The sequence below is a fragment of the Manis javanica genome, chromosome 6, assembly GCF_040802235.1.
Source record: "Manis javanica isolate MJ-LG chromosome 6, MJ_LKY, whole genome shotgun sequence".
In the NCBI taxonomy this organism is placed as follows: domain Eukaryota; kingdom Metazoa; phylum Chordata; class Mammalia; order Pholidota; family Manidae; genus Manis; species Manis javanica.
This window is the reverse complement of record NC_133161.1, coordinates 85,421,879-85,437,538: the sequence shown is the minus strand read 5'-3', so window position 1 is coordinate 85,437,538 and position 15,660 is coordinate 85,421,879. Positions and strand designations below refer to the sequence as shown.

The following is a 15,660-nucleotide window of genomic DNA, read 5'->3' as shown; positions in this document are numbered from 1 at the left end:
AGGCTCTTGTCCCGGCCGGGCACTTCACTAGCTTCGCCCTAGTCCTGCTCTCACTCTGTCCAAATCCCTTTGGTCTCTACTTTCTAATCTTCCCGATGTCCTAATGACTTTCTTTTTCCTTTAAAATACTAATTAGCTATGCATTATTAATATTTACACCCCATTTTGCTAATCACATTGTTTTATAAGTCTTTTGCTTTTTCAGTTTGCCCCTGACCATTCATTCTCAAATTGGTTCATAAAGAATGACATACATTTATGCAAATATCTTAACTTTTGTGCCTGGTGTCATGTCAGTTGCTTCCCTTTTCTAAAAGTGACACATGGTATTTTTAATTTTTAAAAAATTATATTGGAGTTCAAGTGGTCAGCCTGGGATTTGTAGGCCTCCTGTTGCCACCATCAGTGGGAAGTCTTGAGAGGACTAGGGTGGAGAAGTGTTTCTTTGGGTTATAAACTCCTTGATGGCAGCATTGTCCTCATCCTCTCGCTGCACAGAGCTCTCTTCTCCTAGGTGTGTGTGTAATACATTGCAAAAGGGGTATTTGGCCACTCCTTTTGGACCTCTACACTGCATTCACTAAATGTTGGCTTCTGCATAAACTCCTTGGAATTTTGCATGAAAAAATTTCTGAATTAAAAGGAAAAAATGTGATGGAATTTATCGTTGATTGATACCTTAAATCCTTTTTGAAAAAAGGCTCAGTATCAATCAATGCAGCAAGCAACAGAAATAGACTGCCAGTTCCTAAACGATGTAGTTCGCTGACAGGCAAATACCAAGCAGATTGTCTATGAGAAAATTCTCAGTTTACTTGGGCAAAAACATCAACAGTTTTTTTCCCCATGTAACTCCACTGCATTTAGATTGAAATTTTAAAGAAGTCCTGTTTGGGTTGTTAAACTTATACTTTAAAAAATTTTATAAAGAGTGCAGTTAAAAAAAAATTAATCCCCAGTAATCATTTCCTTCAAATTAACACACAGCCTATATAGTTGGAAAAAAAAAAGATTTTTGGATATATATTTTATTTGACAGTGTTTTAGAATATCATACAGTAAACAAGATTTCTGTAAAAGTTAATTTATCCATAGTGGTGCGTTTCATAAAAATAGTTGCTCACTTACAGTCTTTCTGTGACTATTAATACATGGAAGTATATTTATAGAGATACAGCTGTACAGGGTAAATTCACAGCTAACACTACACAGAAATATTATTTGGAATGGGATTTAGACGATGTGCTGTCTTCACAGGTGATGGATTACAGCTGCATAAAGCAATTACTGCACAAGTAGTAGCCGTGAACTGTGCAAATTAGAGTTTATGCAAGCGTAATCTCAATTTTTGTATCCTTTCGTAACACATGGAAAAATAAAGGTCAGAGGATACAGTACTGGGACGTGCAGTTACACTATAGAAGTATTGTCCAAAACCAGATTCAATAAATTAATGGCAAACTCTACCCGATTTCTAGTCCAGGGGGAATGACTAATTGAGATTAAACCAAAAGTATTGTAAACTGCTACATGTGTTTGTGCTTTTGTTTATGATGAATGGATTCCATTTTTGGAAACTGCTTTTACAAGCTGCAAGACTCTTCAGCTGAGGCTTTCAAACATATTCTCTTGTCAAACAACTGAACTACTCCTATGGCTGATGGAAATTAAATGCTAGCGCTCAGGTTACTGCAATTTACACAGAGAAGGAAAGAGTCAACCGGGGAGGCTGTTATGTGTAACCTTGTGATGGACCTGATTTCCCCGTTTTACTTATCTGACTACAGTGTAGGGAGGTGAGTCTTATTTGCACTTGAACTTCTGTAAGGGACAGAATATAGGAAGGATGAAGTCACAGAGAAACTGCCCTCGGAAACATTTGGCCTTTTAACATGTAGCTATAAATAAGTACCAACGGATAATTAACTAAAAGGTAAAACAGGGAAGAAAGGCAAGCCTTAGAATTTTACTAGGGATGAACCATAAATGGAAGAAGATAAACAGAAACACCAAGAGGATGCTAAAGAAATAAAAAATTGGCAAACCACATGGATCTGAAAGAACGAATAAGGACAGGAAGAGAAGCAGAAAGGAATGCTAAGATCCATGTTCTTTAGTGAAAATAAATTGGCCAAAAAATGATTTTTTAATATTAGGAATTCATTATAATCTGAGAAATATAAGAGAAATTCTTTGCCTCTGCTCTATCAAAGTGAAAAATGAAACAATGGAAGGAGGGTTTAAAAATAACAAAATAGGTGAAACACAACATTGCTGTCAAAGAAGCCACTATCTCTGCTAGCCTGAGACAATCGGAAAGCCTTTTCATAAAGGAACTGCAGCGTTGCCAATCTCGATCGTGGTCCTTCAATTACAAAATTCGTATTTTAGCTGAAAACCAATTAAGGTCTATGAACTAAACTGCAAAATTCTGACTTACGGCAAACTTTCCTAGGATACAATTTTTAAGACCTCTTTTTCTACCACTGAAAATGTACAGAAATATGATTTGATCACAGAAATGGCAGTAAAAATCGCATCACACCAATGAATTCACTAGATTTCTAACTCTCCTGCGGTGCGCAGGGAACGTTGCTCACACCCGTGACGGATGGTGCAGGTGAGCCACGGGACTGTGTCCTGGGCGAACAGTTCTGAATGTTTCAAAGAAACCTTTTAACCCCTGTCTAGATACGTCAAGAACAATTTATTTACAGCTCTTTAGATCAATTAAAAGATATAATCTTGTCTCAGTTTCAGCTTGCTCCGTGCGGTTTGATTTTTAAGGCGATATTCCAGTTTGTGATTGCTCTTAACATGTCCAGTTTCTTGATATAAAGTTTGGATGGCATCCAAATCCTTCATGCAGTGGGGGGAAATACTTTTTTCTTTCTTTTTCTTACTAAAGCTACACTGCACTCTCTGTGATGTTCACATTATTTTGGTTCTTCCATAGCTGCCAAGGCCCCCACAGCGGAGCCGGGGACCTCAGGGTCAGGTTAGGTCTGCGCATGGACGCCGAACCGCCCGTGCTCGCTCGGCTCGTAGACTCACGTCGTGCTCCCAGGCCTTGGTGCCTTGTGGATCTATGCGTGTGAAGTGAAAATAAATTAAAACGCCGTGAGACGGAACGTAAGAAGGGCGGCCTGCGGCGTCTCATCTGCCCGCGGCCGACGCGCCGGGTTTGAGGACGCCGGGCAGCCTGTCGGAGCCGGGCACCCTCCAGGGCCCCGGCGCCACGGCGGCCCTGCGTGCGGGGCCGCCCCCCGGGGGCCGCCCGCCCGCCCTGCCCTCGGCCTCCCGCGCGCCCGGCCGCTCCGCGCCGCCGCCGCCCGGGCCCGCGAACGCAGGCGCGGCCCCGGGGCCTTCGCGCCGGCCGAGCTCCGGGCCCGCCGCGGCGCGGGGCCCCTCTTTCCCGCCGGCCCGCGCCTCATCCGCCGCGGGCCCGGGTGCCCTGGCCTCCGAGGAGGGCCTGCCGGCCTCGGGCCGCGCCTGGCCGCCGGGCGCCTCCTCGAGCCTCGGCCGCGCGGCCCTATGCGGGCTCGCCGAGCGCTCCCTCTGCTCCCCGAGGCGCTGCTTCTTCTGGCCGCCGGCCGAAAGCTCCTTTGGTTTCCTAACGTCGTGCTCCCTTTTGATATCCCAAGTTGGGTCTGGGCTTATCTGGTGGGAAGGGTCGGAGGGTGGGGCTGGATGCGATGGAGAGAATGGAGAGAGGACGTCCTCGAGGCAGGCGCCTACTTCCGGCAGAGCTGGGGCGGCGGCAGCGGGACAGCTCCAGGGGCCGGGTTCGTCTGCGGGGCGAGAAGCACAGGCGTTAGGGGCCGCGCCGCGCCCGCCCCCCGCCCGCCCCCTCCCTCCGCGGCAGGGACAGGGCCAGGCCAACGGGGCCTCTGCGCGCGGGTGCCGGGCACCGCCACGGGCCCCCACCCGCGCCCCTCCCCGCCAGCAGGACCGCCGGCCGCAGCCCCCGGGCCCCGCGCCCCCGCAGCCTCCGTAGCCCACCCCCGTCCCTCCGGGACTGATCGGGGAGGTCATGGCGGAGCCCGGGCCTAACCCATCCCTTCGCCTTGGTCCCTTCTAACTGCCTGGGTGTCACCAGGCCTGACCGTCCTGTGTGATTGATGTCTGACTTGGCAGCCCTTGAATCAGTGGTTCTCAAACTCATCTGAATCAACTGGAGGTGGTTGTGAAAAGTACAGTTTCCCGGGTGGCTAAACCCAGCCACTCAGCTAGGATAGGGCCCAGGAATTTCCCTGCATTTGTAAGAGGCACCCCGATGATTCTGAAGATGGTCCGAGAACCAAACTGGGAAGCACTGGTCTGAGTCCTCTGGAAGAAGTTGGGTGAGTGACTTTTTCAACCATTAGGTGTCACTCAAAGCATAATTCTTAGCTACCTCCAGATAACGCTCGGAATTTGGGTAAATTCATCTAAAAACATTCATTGCTGTCTTTTAGAAATCGTCCTTAATTCTTTTTAGTTCTAATATTATAGAAGGCACAGGATTAAAATAAATGATCCTTTCTAAGAAGCATAGTTTCAACATTTATTTGGGCTTTAAGGCCTTCTTCACTTTCAGAAAAGATTCAAGACAATTTACACAAACAAAATAGAATGGTAACAATGAAAAATGATTTTGTTTTTTTTAAAGCAACCACTGGTCAGAAGCCAAGTAGGAGAACAGATGTGTTAGGAATCTGAGATAAGTTAGTTACTATGACCACTAGTATTATCTTTGAATTTCTGGCCACTAAAGCAAAATTAAAGCAGGGAAATCCAATCGAGTGATTGATCCCTTGATATTTGCAAGGTATATGTCCCAAGACCTTTGGATATCCTTAAGTTTTGGAATATCATTTTAGAATGTAATTTTTTCACCATACAGTTGGAGTACGGTTGTGAGTGGGGAACAAGGAAGCCACACTGCTGTCTGAAGGCTGGGTGGCGGGTGAGTCTCTCTTCCTGGGTAAGAGTTTCAATCCCACACACCAGCCTCAGTGCATGTGATTCAAATTCCTGCCGCTGTAACATTATCTTTCAGAAACTATGGGGCCCTTATTCATAATCAATATGTACATGTCAAGTGTCTACTTTGTTTAAAATTTGAGGATTATTATCTGGTATCTTTGATGCTGATTTATAAAGAGATACGGAGAGGAAGAGGGCAGTGGATTGATAGTTCCAATAATTCAAATTCATATAAAATCAGTTATAAAAAAGTTTCTTCTAGGATGTGAAATTTGAATGGAGTATTTAGGGCACAATGTTCTCTTTCTTCTTTCCTTAGACTGATACCCATTATCATGTTCACACAGTAAAACATCCCAGAAAAAGCATCAGAAGACCTGGAATCTAATCCTGCCTCTAGCACTTACCTGCAGTGAGATCTTGGACCAACTACTCAATCTCTCTGAGCCTCAATGACCCCCTTGCTAAGGTGGAAATAAAATGTGACCTCATACAGGTGAAACGTGTGCTTTCAAAGGGAAAAGCACCTTGCAAGGGAGGTCTAATTTTCTTCAGTGGTCCAGTGGCTGCCTAATTCTGGACTGGGACAGATTCACTATCATATTTGCCGGTGAGGTTTTGAATAAGCACAGTAAGCCAGCCATTCCCACATGCTATGATTGCCAGGTGGGATTTTGCTATACCTCAGTTACCCCTGGTTGCATCAAAAAATATTTTGAATCCTCAAATGCTTTTCAGTGACAATTGAAGTATGTTCTGCTTCTGGCTGGGTTTGAGTTTTAAACTAATAAATGATAGACAGTGGCAAACTCCACTAATTTAGGAAGATAATGCCTGAAAGGGTTAAAAGGTATCTCTGCAAAAGGCCTAATTAGAGGGTAGTTGTGCAATGGTAATCTCTAACCTGGACCGTGGTCATGGTATTTCATATTTTAATAGCTCTTTCCTCACCATTACATCACATATGGTAGAGTCAGTTAGCTGGCCTCAAATTACTTCAGAGATACAGAGAGGTTGATATTATTCACACCATTTCCTAAAGGAGGAACTGAAGCAGAGAGAAGTTAAGTAATTTGACCAAGATTACAGAATGGGTGAGCTAGGAGTGAAATGTTGTGTTTCTTACTCTTTTTTTACTTACTGAGAAAATTGTCCTAAGATGTCACCTTGCAAATAGGATCACAGCATGTAAAGTGGACATGCTCAGGGCCACTGCTGACAACAGGAACTAGGTCCCATTATTGAAGAGAATACTTAGCATTTATTTCTGAACATTTAGAACAGTAAACTAGAATGCAAAAATACGCAAAATGCAAAAATACAGAAGAATCCCTCTTATTGTAAAGAGATTTCTCAAATGTTTTTTAAAGATCTTTAAATACTTAGTGGGAGAAATGAGAAGCTAAAATGTTCCAAGTCACTGCTGATCAAGAACAGTAGTCAGAAGTTCAAAGGAACTAGATCACAAAATGAAATGGACATTTTTATATATGGTTTAACACTTAAATTTTTCTGGACAAGAACTCTCCAGTTCAATACCAGACATACGGCGTCCATGCCTGGCACGTGCCTGGGAAGCACCGAAGGCCAGTCGCAGGTGGCCCCTTGCCCATCTCGCCCTCTCACCTGCCTCATCAAGGTGATGTGAACGGTCAGGAAGAGCCCTTCTCTAACACTTCAAACTCTGGTTTTCATGAGATATTAGCACTCAGTAACCAGAAGGATGAACCACATTCAGTTCTCTTCCTTCAAACTTTATTCCCTTTCCTTCTCTCTCTCTTTTTCCTTGAACCTGGCTACTGCCTAAAGCATGTGATCATGTTCATTTACAGAGTTGTTGCCCAGGAAGATGAGCCTCACACATCCTTCCTGTCTGAGATGTTCTAACTAGAATTAGAAATAATAGAGATGCATCCTAGAAAGACAAACTCAGCCACGTGGGCCTGCTGGTATTCCCAGGGCCCCTTTGTCCCAACAATGCTCCCAGGTCCTACGGCTGAAATCAGAAGGGAAAAAGCCATTTATTCCTCTCTCACCTCACAAGTGCCATCCACCAGCAGACTGGTGCCCTCAGCTTGCCCTCTCCCTCCTGCACCTGAGTGAAAGTGCTCTCGTCAATGTCACCAGTGACCTTTCTGTGGTCAGATCCAGAGGACACCTCTCTGTGTTCGCCCTAATACTCAGTCTCACTACATTCCCCACGGACCGCCACTCCTGGAAACAAACTGAACTCTTGGCTTCCACGACCCGCCATCCTCCTGCTCTTTCTCCTCCCTGTCTGCTCCATCTCAGTTTACCTTGTCGGTTCCTCTTCTGGTACCTGGCCTCTACATGTTGGCATTCCTCAGGCCTTAGGTCATTTTCTTCCTTCATAGTCTCTCTTAGGTGTTCTGTTCTGTTCATGTAGCTCTTACACAACAGCACTATTTCAAGTGGTTCTGCTGTAGGCTGCCAGCTCCGTGCTGGTGTACCCACCTGCCTCCTTGTACCTCCACTCAGACAGCTCGTTGGCATCTTCTCTTAACAAGTCCAAAATGGAAATCTTTTCTTCCCAAGCCTTATTCTGCCCTTGTCCTTTATTTCCCCGTCTTGGTGAATGGTACAACCATCATTTGGCATCATCCTTGATTCCTCTCTCACCTCTCAAATACCATCCACCTGCAAGTCTTACTAGTCTTCTCTTTAAATATACGTGGACCCTGTCAGCTTATGCTCACTTTCACTTTCACTGCCTGAGTTCAAGACACAGGACAGGGAGATGCAACCAGTGTGGGCTGCCCACGATAATCACACTTAAAAGAAGGGCACAGTGTGGATGTCTTTCACAGGCATGCCTTGGGGATACTGTTAAAGACAGAAAATTCAAAGCTAAATTTTGTTGCTCAGATGAGAAGTTAAGTGTAGGATACTGTTAATCATACATCCTGCACCGAGCTCACCCCCAGGACAACTAACCTAGTTACCATATCCAGGGATGGTCCAGTCACATTATTGTTTCTTACGTGGGCTACTGCAATAACCCACTCTTCTCTATACTTGTACTCTTGTCTACCTCTAAGGATTCTCCATACAGCATCCACAATAGTGTCTTTGAGACATAAATTAGATCATGCCATTCCCTTGCTTAAAACTTTTGGTGCATTCTCACTGTTCTTAGATTAAAACCCAAAATTGTTAATATGACCCACGAAAGCCTGCATGATCTGGCCCCTGCCAGCCTCCCAGCTTCATCTCCTTTCATCCCTTATTCTCCACCCATGCTAGTCTTCGTTCAGTTCCTCAAATGCACCAAACTCATTCTCTGTTCTGAGATGTCATTGCCGATCCTCCTTTACAGAAGGTCCTCCCCCCCAGCTAGTCACAGGACAGGTCCTTCTCCACTCTTTAGGGCTTAAATATCACCCCAGGGAGAGCCCCAGTCCACAGGAGATATTCTGCTCTCCCCAAGAACATCTTGCTTTTATCTCTTCATAGGACTTGTAATTTATATCTTTCCCTGCTTATTTGATTAACATCAGTCTCGATTACTAAATTGTAATAGACATGAAGGCAGTGACCACATTGGTCTTACCTCAGCGAACTTTGTATCTAACATAGTGTTTGACACACCAGTAAGGCTCAGTGTACATTGGGTGAACAAATACATCTATTCCACAAATAAAAATGGAAGACTTGAAACCAAATGCCTACTTGAGGAAATAGGTCCCAGCAAAAGATCTTCATTTAAAGAATAATCTGCCAAAAATAGGTCTGTGTCTGTGACTTTTATCAGCTTGCAGAGGGAGGATGGTGGTGAAATGCTAATGTGTGTTTGAAGCTGGACAGGAATAAATAAGTTTTGAGGAAAGGGTGCAGAAGAGGATGCCAGCAATAGAGAGTGCCCTGGGGAGAGTTCTCCGCCTCATCGGCGGCCCCTGAGAGGGGGAGGGACAAGGAGAGCTCTGGATCTGAGGACTTGCCAGTCAAGTTGCCCCAGCTTTTCACAGATGTCCCTTGTTAATGGTACGAGCTGCAATGCTGTAATGACTTAGCTTAAAGGATTTTCTTCCCTGGGGAATCACCGCTTGATCAGTGTGCCTGTGGAGCTTCACATGCTCCCACAGGTAAGAAAGCCCCAAATATCTTACAGTCCCTGGGTAAAGAAGCAAGTCCCTCTCCTACGTTAGGATCAAGTTTTTTCCCTTTCCTGTTGTCGGTTCTAGCCATTCTGGATCTCTCCTAGAAAACAGACTGATTAATTACACACTATTAGTATATAGGTGCACAAATTATATCCCCCATTATCTTTGAGTTAAAAGATGTACAATCTCTTAAATTATTTGGTAGATACAGGAATATTGAAAAATAAAATACACTCCTTCACTTCCTATGCCAGAGATAAACAAAACAAAACACCCCTTTTACTGTGTTTTAACAACTTGTTTATTTTATGGAATATAACTCAAGTAATAGTAACCAGAGGGGTGACCCACTGGTAGGAATAAAGTACTTATTACAAGAAATAACTATGTTATTGGTTTTCCCAGGTGGTTCTACCTTGAGCAAATAATTTGTACAGAAGAGGAAAGTGTAACTCATACTGAAGAAGAGTTAATTTTATCCTGTGCTGAAAGGTAGGAGAGACCCCTTAGAAGGGAGTCAGGGATTGTTGCAGGGATAGGAGGGTCTGTCCCCTGCCCCACATCTTACCTGATAGCCTGAGGGCTTCCAGCTTTGGGCTGATTGGTCCCCCAAGCCTGAATGAGGGTTCCTTTACCACTCACCACTCCCAGTACAGGGCTGAGATACAGAACTTCATGGCTGCCTTTTGGATTAGGGTGTCCAGGAAGGTAATAATAGTATTACCACTACTGGCATGACTAATAATGGCAACAGCTAACACTGAGGTGCCTACTAGGGACCAGGCACTCTTCTAAGCCCTTAAATGTATTTAAACACAAGTAAACCTGCACATTTTCAGATAAAGCCTTTTACCGAGGCATAAAGAAGCAAAGTAACTTGTTCAAGCCTACAAAGCTGGTAGGTAATGGAGCAGGGTTGTTAAATGACTTTCTGAATTGGGTGATGTTCTACAAGCTCAGCTGGAACACTGTCACTGGAGTCATTTGCTATCCACTTTTTTGACTGAGAAATGGGGCTCATCTCCTCTTCTGGGGCAGTGGGACAGAAACTTCCATCTAAAGTGACAGTCAGAGCAGATCCACTGTTATTCCAAATGGAGGCTCAGAAATGCCATTTGTGTTTGAACCTTCAATGGTCACCATAGCTAGGGTGCCGATTTGTGAAAATGCTGGAAATAAGAGCAGGAATCAGAGCATAAGATACTAGATTCCTTAAAGGCAGGGATAATATGATGTACTTCAACATATCCTTCACAGTGCCACACTCCGAACCTGGATTGAATTAAAAATACTCACTCCGAATACTGGAAACACTGAGCCAGTTTGAGACGTAAAGAGTTTTACCGCTCAGATGAATAAAATTATTCTGCAAAGAGATCCATGGATTTGGTAAGTGTTACTTCTTGTGAAAACCTTTTCTGTTGTAACCCACAGTAGCTGGGTTAGAGATTATGAATGAGGTTGTATTGAAATATATTTTCTTCTAATTTAGAATATTGTAGGAAAACATAAAAATGATTAGAGTAGATCAAAGGACAGTAATGGGAAGTCATTTAGTGTTCAAAAGAAAAATCTTTTAAAGTTGTGTTCAAACCATTATGGCTCATTAGGATCTGTTCAACCTTCACTAAGGTGATTGCTTTTTGTAACAATACAAATAAGAAAAATGTGCATTTATAAAATTTCAGAACAAATTAATTATATCACTTTGTTTCTGCTCTTTCTGAAGCATTGTTTCCAGTCGGAGGCAGCTTAATGGCCTTCACACCTGTATTGGTTTCTCCTTTATTACTACAGAGATGAAAACTAGATATTATAAACATTAATAACTCTAAAAATATGTCTGTATTTGCTTACTGATGCTTCACATTTACACCCATTGTGAAAGCTTAATCAAAGGTGTAGCAGTGAACCTGTGTCAAACTTTCCCTCTGGGACCGGAAGGGCAAACCTCAGGGCCAGAAGGGGCCACTGACAATGCAGCTGCCATCCTGAGCTGCTTCATACGTCTCAGGAGCTGGGCCATGTATATTGTATCATTACCTTTTTATTCTTACAATGCTTCTAGGAAATAAGGTGCTATTATCTCCCATTTCACAGACAAGGAAACTGAGGCTTAGATAAATTAAGCAATTTTCCAGGACCACTCCGTTAATGAGTGAGAATCAGTATCACTCTCCACATAACTCCAGAGCCTAAGCCCAAGCCCAAGCCACTACTCTATTCTAGTGTTTTCTAGCCTTTTTCAAATCAGGACACACATGGAAAAAGATACTATTTGGCCAGTGCCCTCGAGTAAGTGGATGGAAATGATTAAGGACTAAAGACACCGGCCAAGCCCTTCCTGTATGTCCCAACACTAAAGGGAGCCAATATCATGGGGTAACCTATCAGAGATGGTCACTGAGGACAGATTAGGAAGCTCAGCTCCAGTTTCCAAGGGTGTGAAATCTGGATGATCCAAATTGAGGGTCTGGGCATGTGGGATGCCAAGGGGTCAACCTCAATGAATCAAATACCTACCTTACAGGTTATATGACCTATTTGCCAAGTCACTTATTTCAAGCAAGTTTTAGGAAGCAGCATTCTTCTTTCCAATAAAATCTTAAATGAAAGCCAATATGTAAAACAGTAAGAAGGGAACTGCTTTGGTCAGGGGGTGGATCCAAACCTCCCCCACGCACCCCTTTCCGGCTTGCCGTGCCAATTGTCAGGAACCCGGAAGCTCTGACTGAGCAGTGTGCAAACCACCAGCAGATAAGTGAGGTCTCTAAAAGCCCCCATGAAAATGCAAAAATTCCCACCAGGGGGTGGGAAGAGGAGAAAGTCAGGGAAGATTTGTTTGATAGATATTTTTCTAAATATTACTAGGTGGGAACTGAACTGCAGAGAAGGGAGACAAAGTCAAGGGAAATGCTGGGCTCAGGGGTTGGAACTGAGTGGGGCACAACGGGCAGGATAGACTGGGCTTTCCTGACTTCTGCCTGGGCCTCTGCGGGGAGGTCACAGTCCTGCTGAGCAGAAGGCCTCCCTGTTTCTCTCCAGGCGGGGCGGGTCAGCAACTAGTGGGGGAGAGAGTGGCAGTGGCAGGCCTGGCTTCAAGCTCTGATACTCCAGTATCCAGTGCCCAGCACTCTGGTGCTCCAGTACTTCAGTGCTTCAGTACTTCAGGTTCACCTGGGGTGAAGTTGGGCAAGTCATTTAACCTTTTCCAGCCTCAATTCCTCAGCAAAATGGAGAATTAAGAATTACAAACTAGCATCTGCCCTGCTTCTCTCTCAGAGTTGTAATGACCAAATGAAATAATATATATGAGTATTTATATATTCATAAGCCATCAACTTAATAGTTTGAACCCAATTGTTTAAATGGGCAAAAGATTTAGATTGTCACTTCACCAGAGGCAAAATATGGTTGGCAAATGAGCACATAAAAAAATGCTTAACATTGTTAACAGCAAAATGTAAATTAAATTTACAATGAGATACTAGTACACATCTACTATGGCTAAAATAAAAAACAATCTACTACTAAAAATAACTGGCAAGGATGTGGAGCAACTGGAACCCTCATATGTTTTTGTTGGGCATGCAAAGTGGAACAGCCACTTTAGAAACAGTTTGGTAGTTTCTTAAAAAGTTAAACCCTTAGTTATCACATAAGTCATCAGTCTTACTCTGAGGGAGCTACACGAGTGAAATAAAAACTTATGTTCACATAGAAACCTGTACATGAATTTCTATAGTGGCTCTATTTTTACTCACTCCAAACTAAAAAGGACAATGTGAATGTCCATCCCCTGGGGATGGGTAAACACCGGCATGCAATGGCCGAGGTCTTGGATCCACAATGGGTTTGCAATAGACACCACTACGCAGGCAGAAAACCAGTTCGTGGTTTCCCAGGGTGGGGACAGGGCCGAGCCTTAAGCACGGTGGAGAATGAGAATTTGGCGGCTTATGGAGCTGCTCTGTATCTTGATTACAGTAGCGATTATATAACCAAGTATTTTTCAAAACTGGCAGAATTATACACTAAAAAGGATTAACTTTACTACATGTGAATTATACTTCAATTTTTTAAATGTGAAAAAGTTAATAGCTCGGATAGACTATTTTGAAGCCTGGCACGGAGAAGTCTTTAAGTTGGTTACTCCTTTTGCAAATAATATTTCCTCCACTAATTTGCTTAGTAACACCCTTTCTTCCTCACCACTGGACTAACGTACGTGTGAGCCCAGTGATACTGGTAATGAATTCTGGGTTCACAGAGTTAGCAGAATCTGAAACAAAGAGGTTTTACTTTAATCTTTAGAAAGCATCTTTAATCTAAAAGCTTTTCTAGAGTTGTGTTCATCACAGAAATACAGCCCTAAGACGGCAGAAAGCAGAAACAAGGAATGAGAATAATCAATCAGAAGGAACCTATTTCATGGGACAAATGATGGAAATTGACATAGCCACCTCTTGTCAAAGATGGCAGAAATGAAAATGCGCTACTTGGGGGATACTCTGGACTTCAGCCACATTCGTATCTCTGTGGAACCCACACAAAGTCTTCATGATCCCGCCCTCTGCCTCTTCGGCCATCCCTGGGCATGACTCAGGCGTCAGATTCATTCACTTCTGGACCAAAGCCCCACAAGTAATGTGCAACTCTATCCCCATCAATGTGCCCCCAGGGAACAAAGTCCCCTTTTTAACAATTTTGGCTGTTTAAAAAGAAAATGAATTCGTGAAAGCAAAGCTCTTGTGTCTGGAGTCATGCAATTTTGTTATATTTTGTCAAGCTAGCCTTAGATGGTTATTTTTCTGTATCCAGCTTTATCTTTCAAAACACTGTCCTCTGTTGTATGTTTCTATGTTGGAACCCAGTAGTCATCCTTTTTCCCCCCCTTTAAAAATAATTTATGCATTTCTGATTACAAAATACAGGAAAGCAGCGAGAACAATGCATGGTGCCTCTGGGTCACATGTCTCCCCGGCCTGTGCACATCTATAAACACCCCTGTGCCACCCCCACCCAGGCTGCCCCACAGGCATTCCCACCCCCCGTTCTCACAGTGGGAGAGTATGGTATGTGACCACAAGGAAAGTTTCAAACAGATGACCATTCACAGCACAGGGTTCCAGGAAAAAGTGAGTTTTCCAGTTCCCTTTTGCAAATACTGAAACCTAAGTAACTGGTTGCTCCTACGACTGAGTTCCTAAAACTCTCTCATGAACAAGTAGAGCATAGACAAATTATGGTGCACAGTTCTCAGAGATGTTTAAAGTCACTTTCTAAAGAAAGGCCCTTCTTCAACTGGAACAGTGATGAAGGCCCTTTTGGTGTCCCCAGCCTTCTGAGCCCGGCTGCCTGTGGCACCTGGCTGGCTGGCTTTGTGGTCCCCACACCCCAAGAGGGTGATGGAGAAAGGCCAGGTTGGGCCAAGCATGAAGAATAACATCTTCGTTGTACTCAGACCAAGAGTCTCTGGGTCTTGAGGATCTCTGTGTATTGGTTAGTTTTCTTCTCTATATTCTTTTCAGCCTGTTTCCGTAGGCTCGTGAGCTGACCTTACTTCCAGTAATGAATCTTGGCCTTCTTCTTCTCCTCCTCCTCCTCCTCCCTGGCTGTCACCTCTCGGTACTTCCAGCCAACCTTGCGGGCCACATGCCCCAGGTGGATAATCTTTCCTGGAGGCTTCAGACACATAACCTTGAGGGCAGCAGAAGCCATCACCCACTTTTTTTGCCAAGGTTGGCAGGGTCCCCTCCAACCCTGAGGTGGTTGAGGCAGCCTGGCCTCTGCTGGTCTAATGAGCATCATGCCTCCACTGTCTCCCACAATATGCACCTAGAGCCTGATGCAGTAGGCGCCATGCAACTCGTTGGTGTTCGTACACTTGCTGAGGAAGGCCAGGTACTTGTTTCTGTGGAAATTGCCAGAAACTTTCACACCCTAACTGCGTAAAACCACCGCCTTCCAGCCTGGTTGCGATGGGTACTGCCTGGTGGCCCAGAAGTGGCTTTGGCCATCAAGCACCAGACCTGCCCTTCTGCCATCTTTGGCAGACACCTGGCAGAAACCTTTTCTTTTCATTCAGCAAATATTTACTGAGCACCTGCAGTTTGTGTTATACAGGTCTACACACTGAAAATACACCTATGAGGAAAGCAGTATTCCTGTCTTCAAGGACCTTACTGTCTCAGTGGGAGAGTGAGAAAATTGATATACAAATAGGTAATCATAACAAGTCCCATATGGATCAGTACAATGGGGAAAATAAGGTGAGATGGAGGGAAATGTGGGGGCTGTTGTAGATAAGGTGGCCCGGGAAGGCCTCTCTGATGGGGTGATACCGAGCAGGGATGTGAATGCCGAGGGACAAGTCACACGGGCCAAAGTGCAGAGGCAGGCCTCGCCGTGTGGGAGGGATGGTGAGTGGGCAGTGTGAGGCCCACAGGGCTTCAGGAAGGAGTTTGAACTTCATTCTAAGTGCACTGGAGGCCACTGGATGGCCTCGAGCAGAGGAAGGACACAGCCAGCATGGCTGCCATGTGCAGAGTGGATTACAGGTCGAATCAAG

At 44.4% G+C, this 15,660-nt stretch overlaps 1 protein-coding gene and 1 long non-coding RNA gene across 10 annotated transcripts in view; one reads left to right on the top strand and one right to left on the bottom strand.

Moving 5' to 3' along the window:
* Nucleotides 1-1,012: 1,012 nt before the first annotated feature.
* Nucleotides 1,013-15,660, bottom strand: part of MAGI2 (membrane associated guanylate kinase, WW and PDZ domain containing 2) — a 1,446,279-nt gene continuing 1,431,631 nt past the window's right edge. For 5 of the 8 annotated variants that reach the window (XM_073238936.1, XM_073238938.1, XM_073238937.1 and 2 more), the window contains one exon: nt 1,013-3,791. In XM_073238936.1, the coding sequence (XP_073095037.1) occupies nt 3,157-3,791 (635 nt within the window). In that variant the 3' untranslated portion in view covers nt 1,013-3,156. The remainder of the gene's footprint in view (nt 3,792-15,660) is intronic. The other 3 variants (XM_073238939.1, XM_037021507.2, XM_073238941.1) reach the window with 2 other exon arrangements.
* LOC108392763 (uncharacterized) lies at nt 4,056-14,050 on the top strand. Of its 2 annotated transcripts, XR_012132346.1 has the most exons (6): nt 4,056-4,343; nt 4,886-4,948; nt 5,288-5,578; nt 9,495-9,581; nt 10,347-10,478; nt 13,425-14,050. It is a non-coding gene; the product is annotated as an uncharacterized lncRNA (long non-coding RNA). The 2 variants fall into 2 exon arrangements; XR_001852106.3 differs by lacking the exon at nt 4,886-4,948 and having other exon boundaries at nt 13,425-14,049.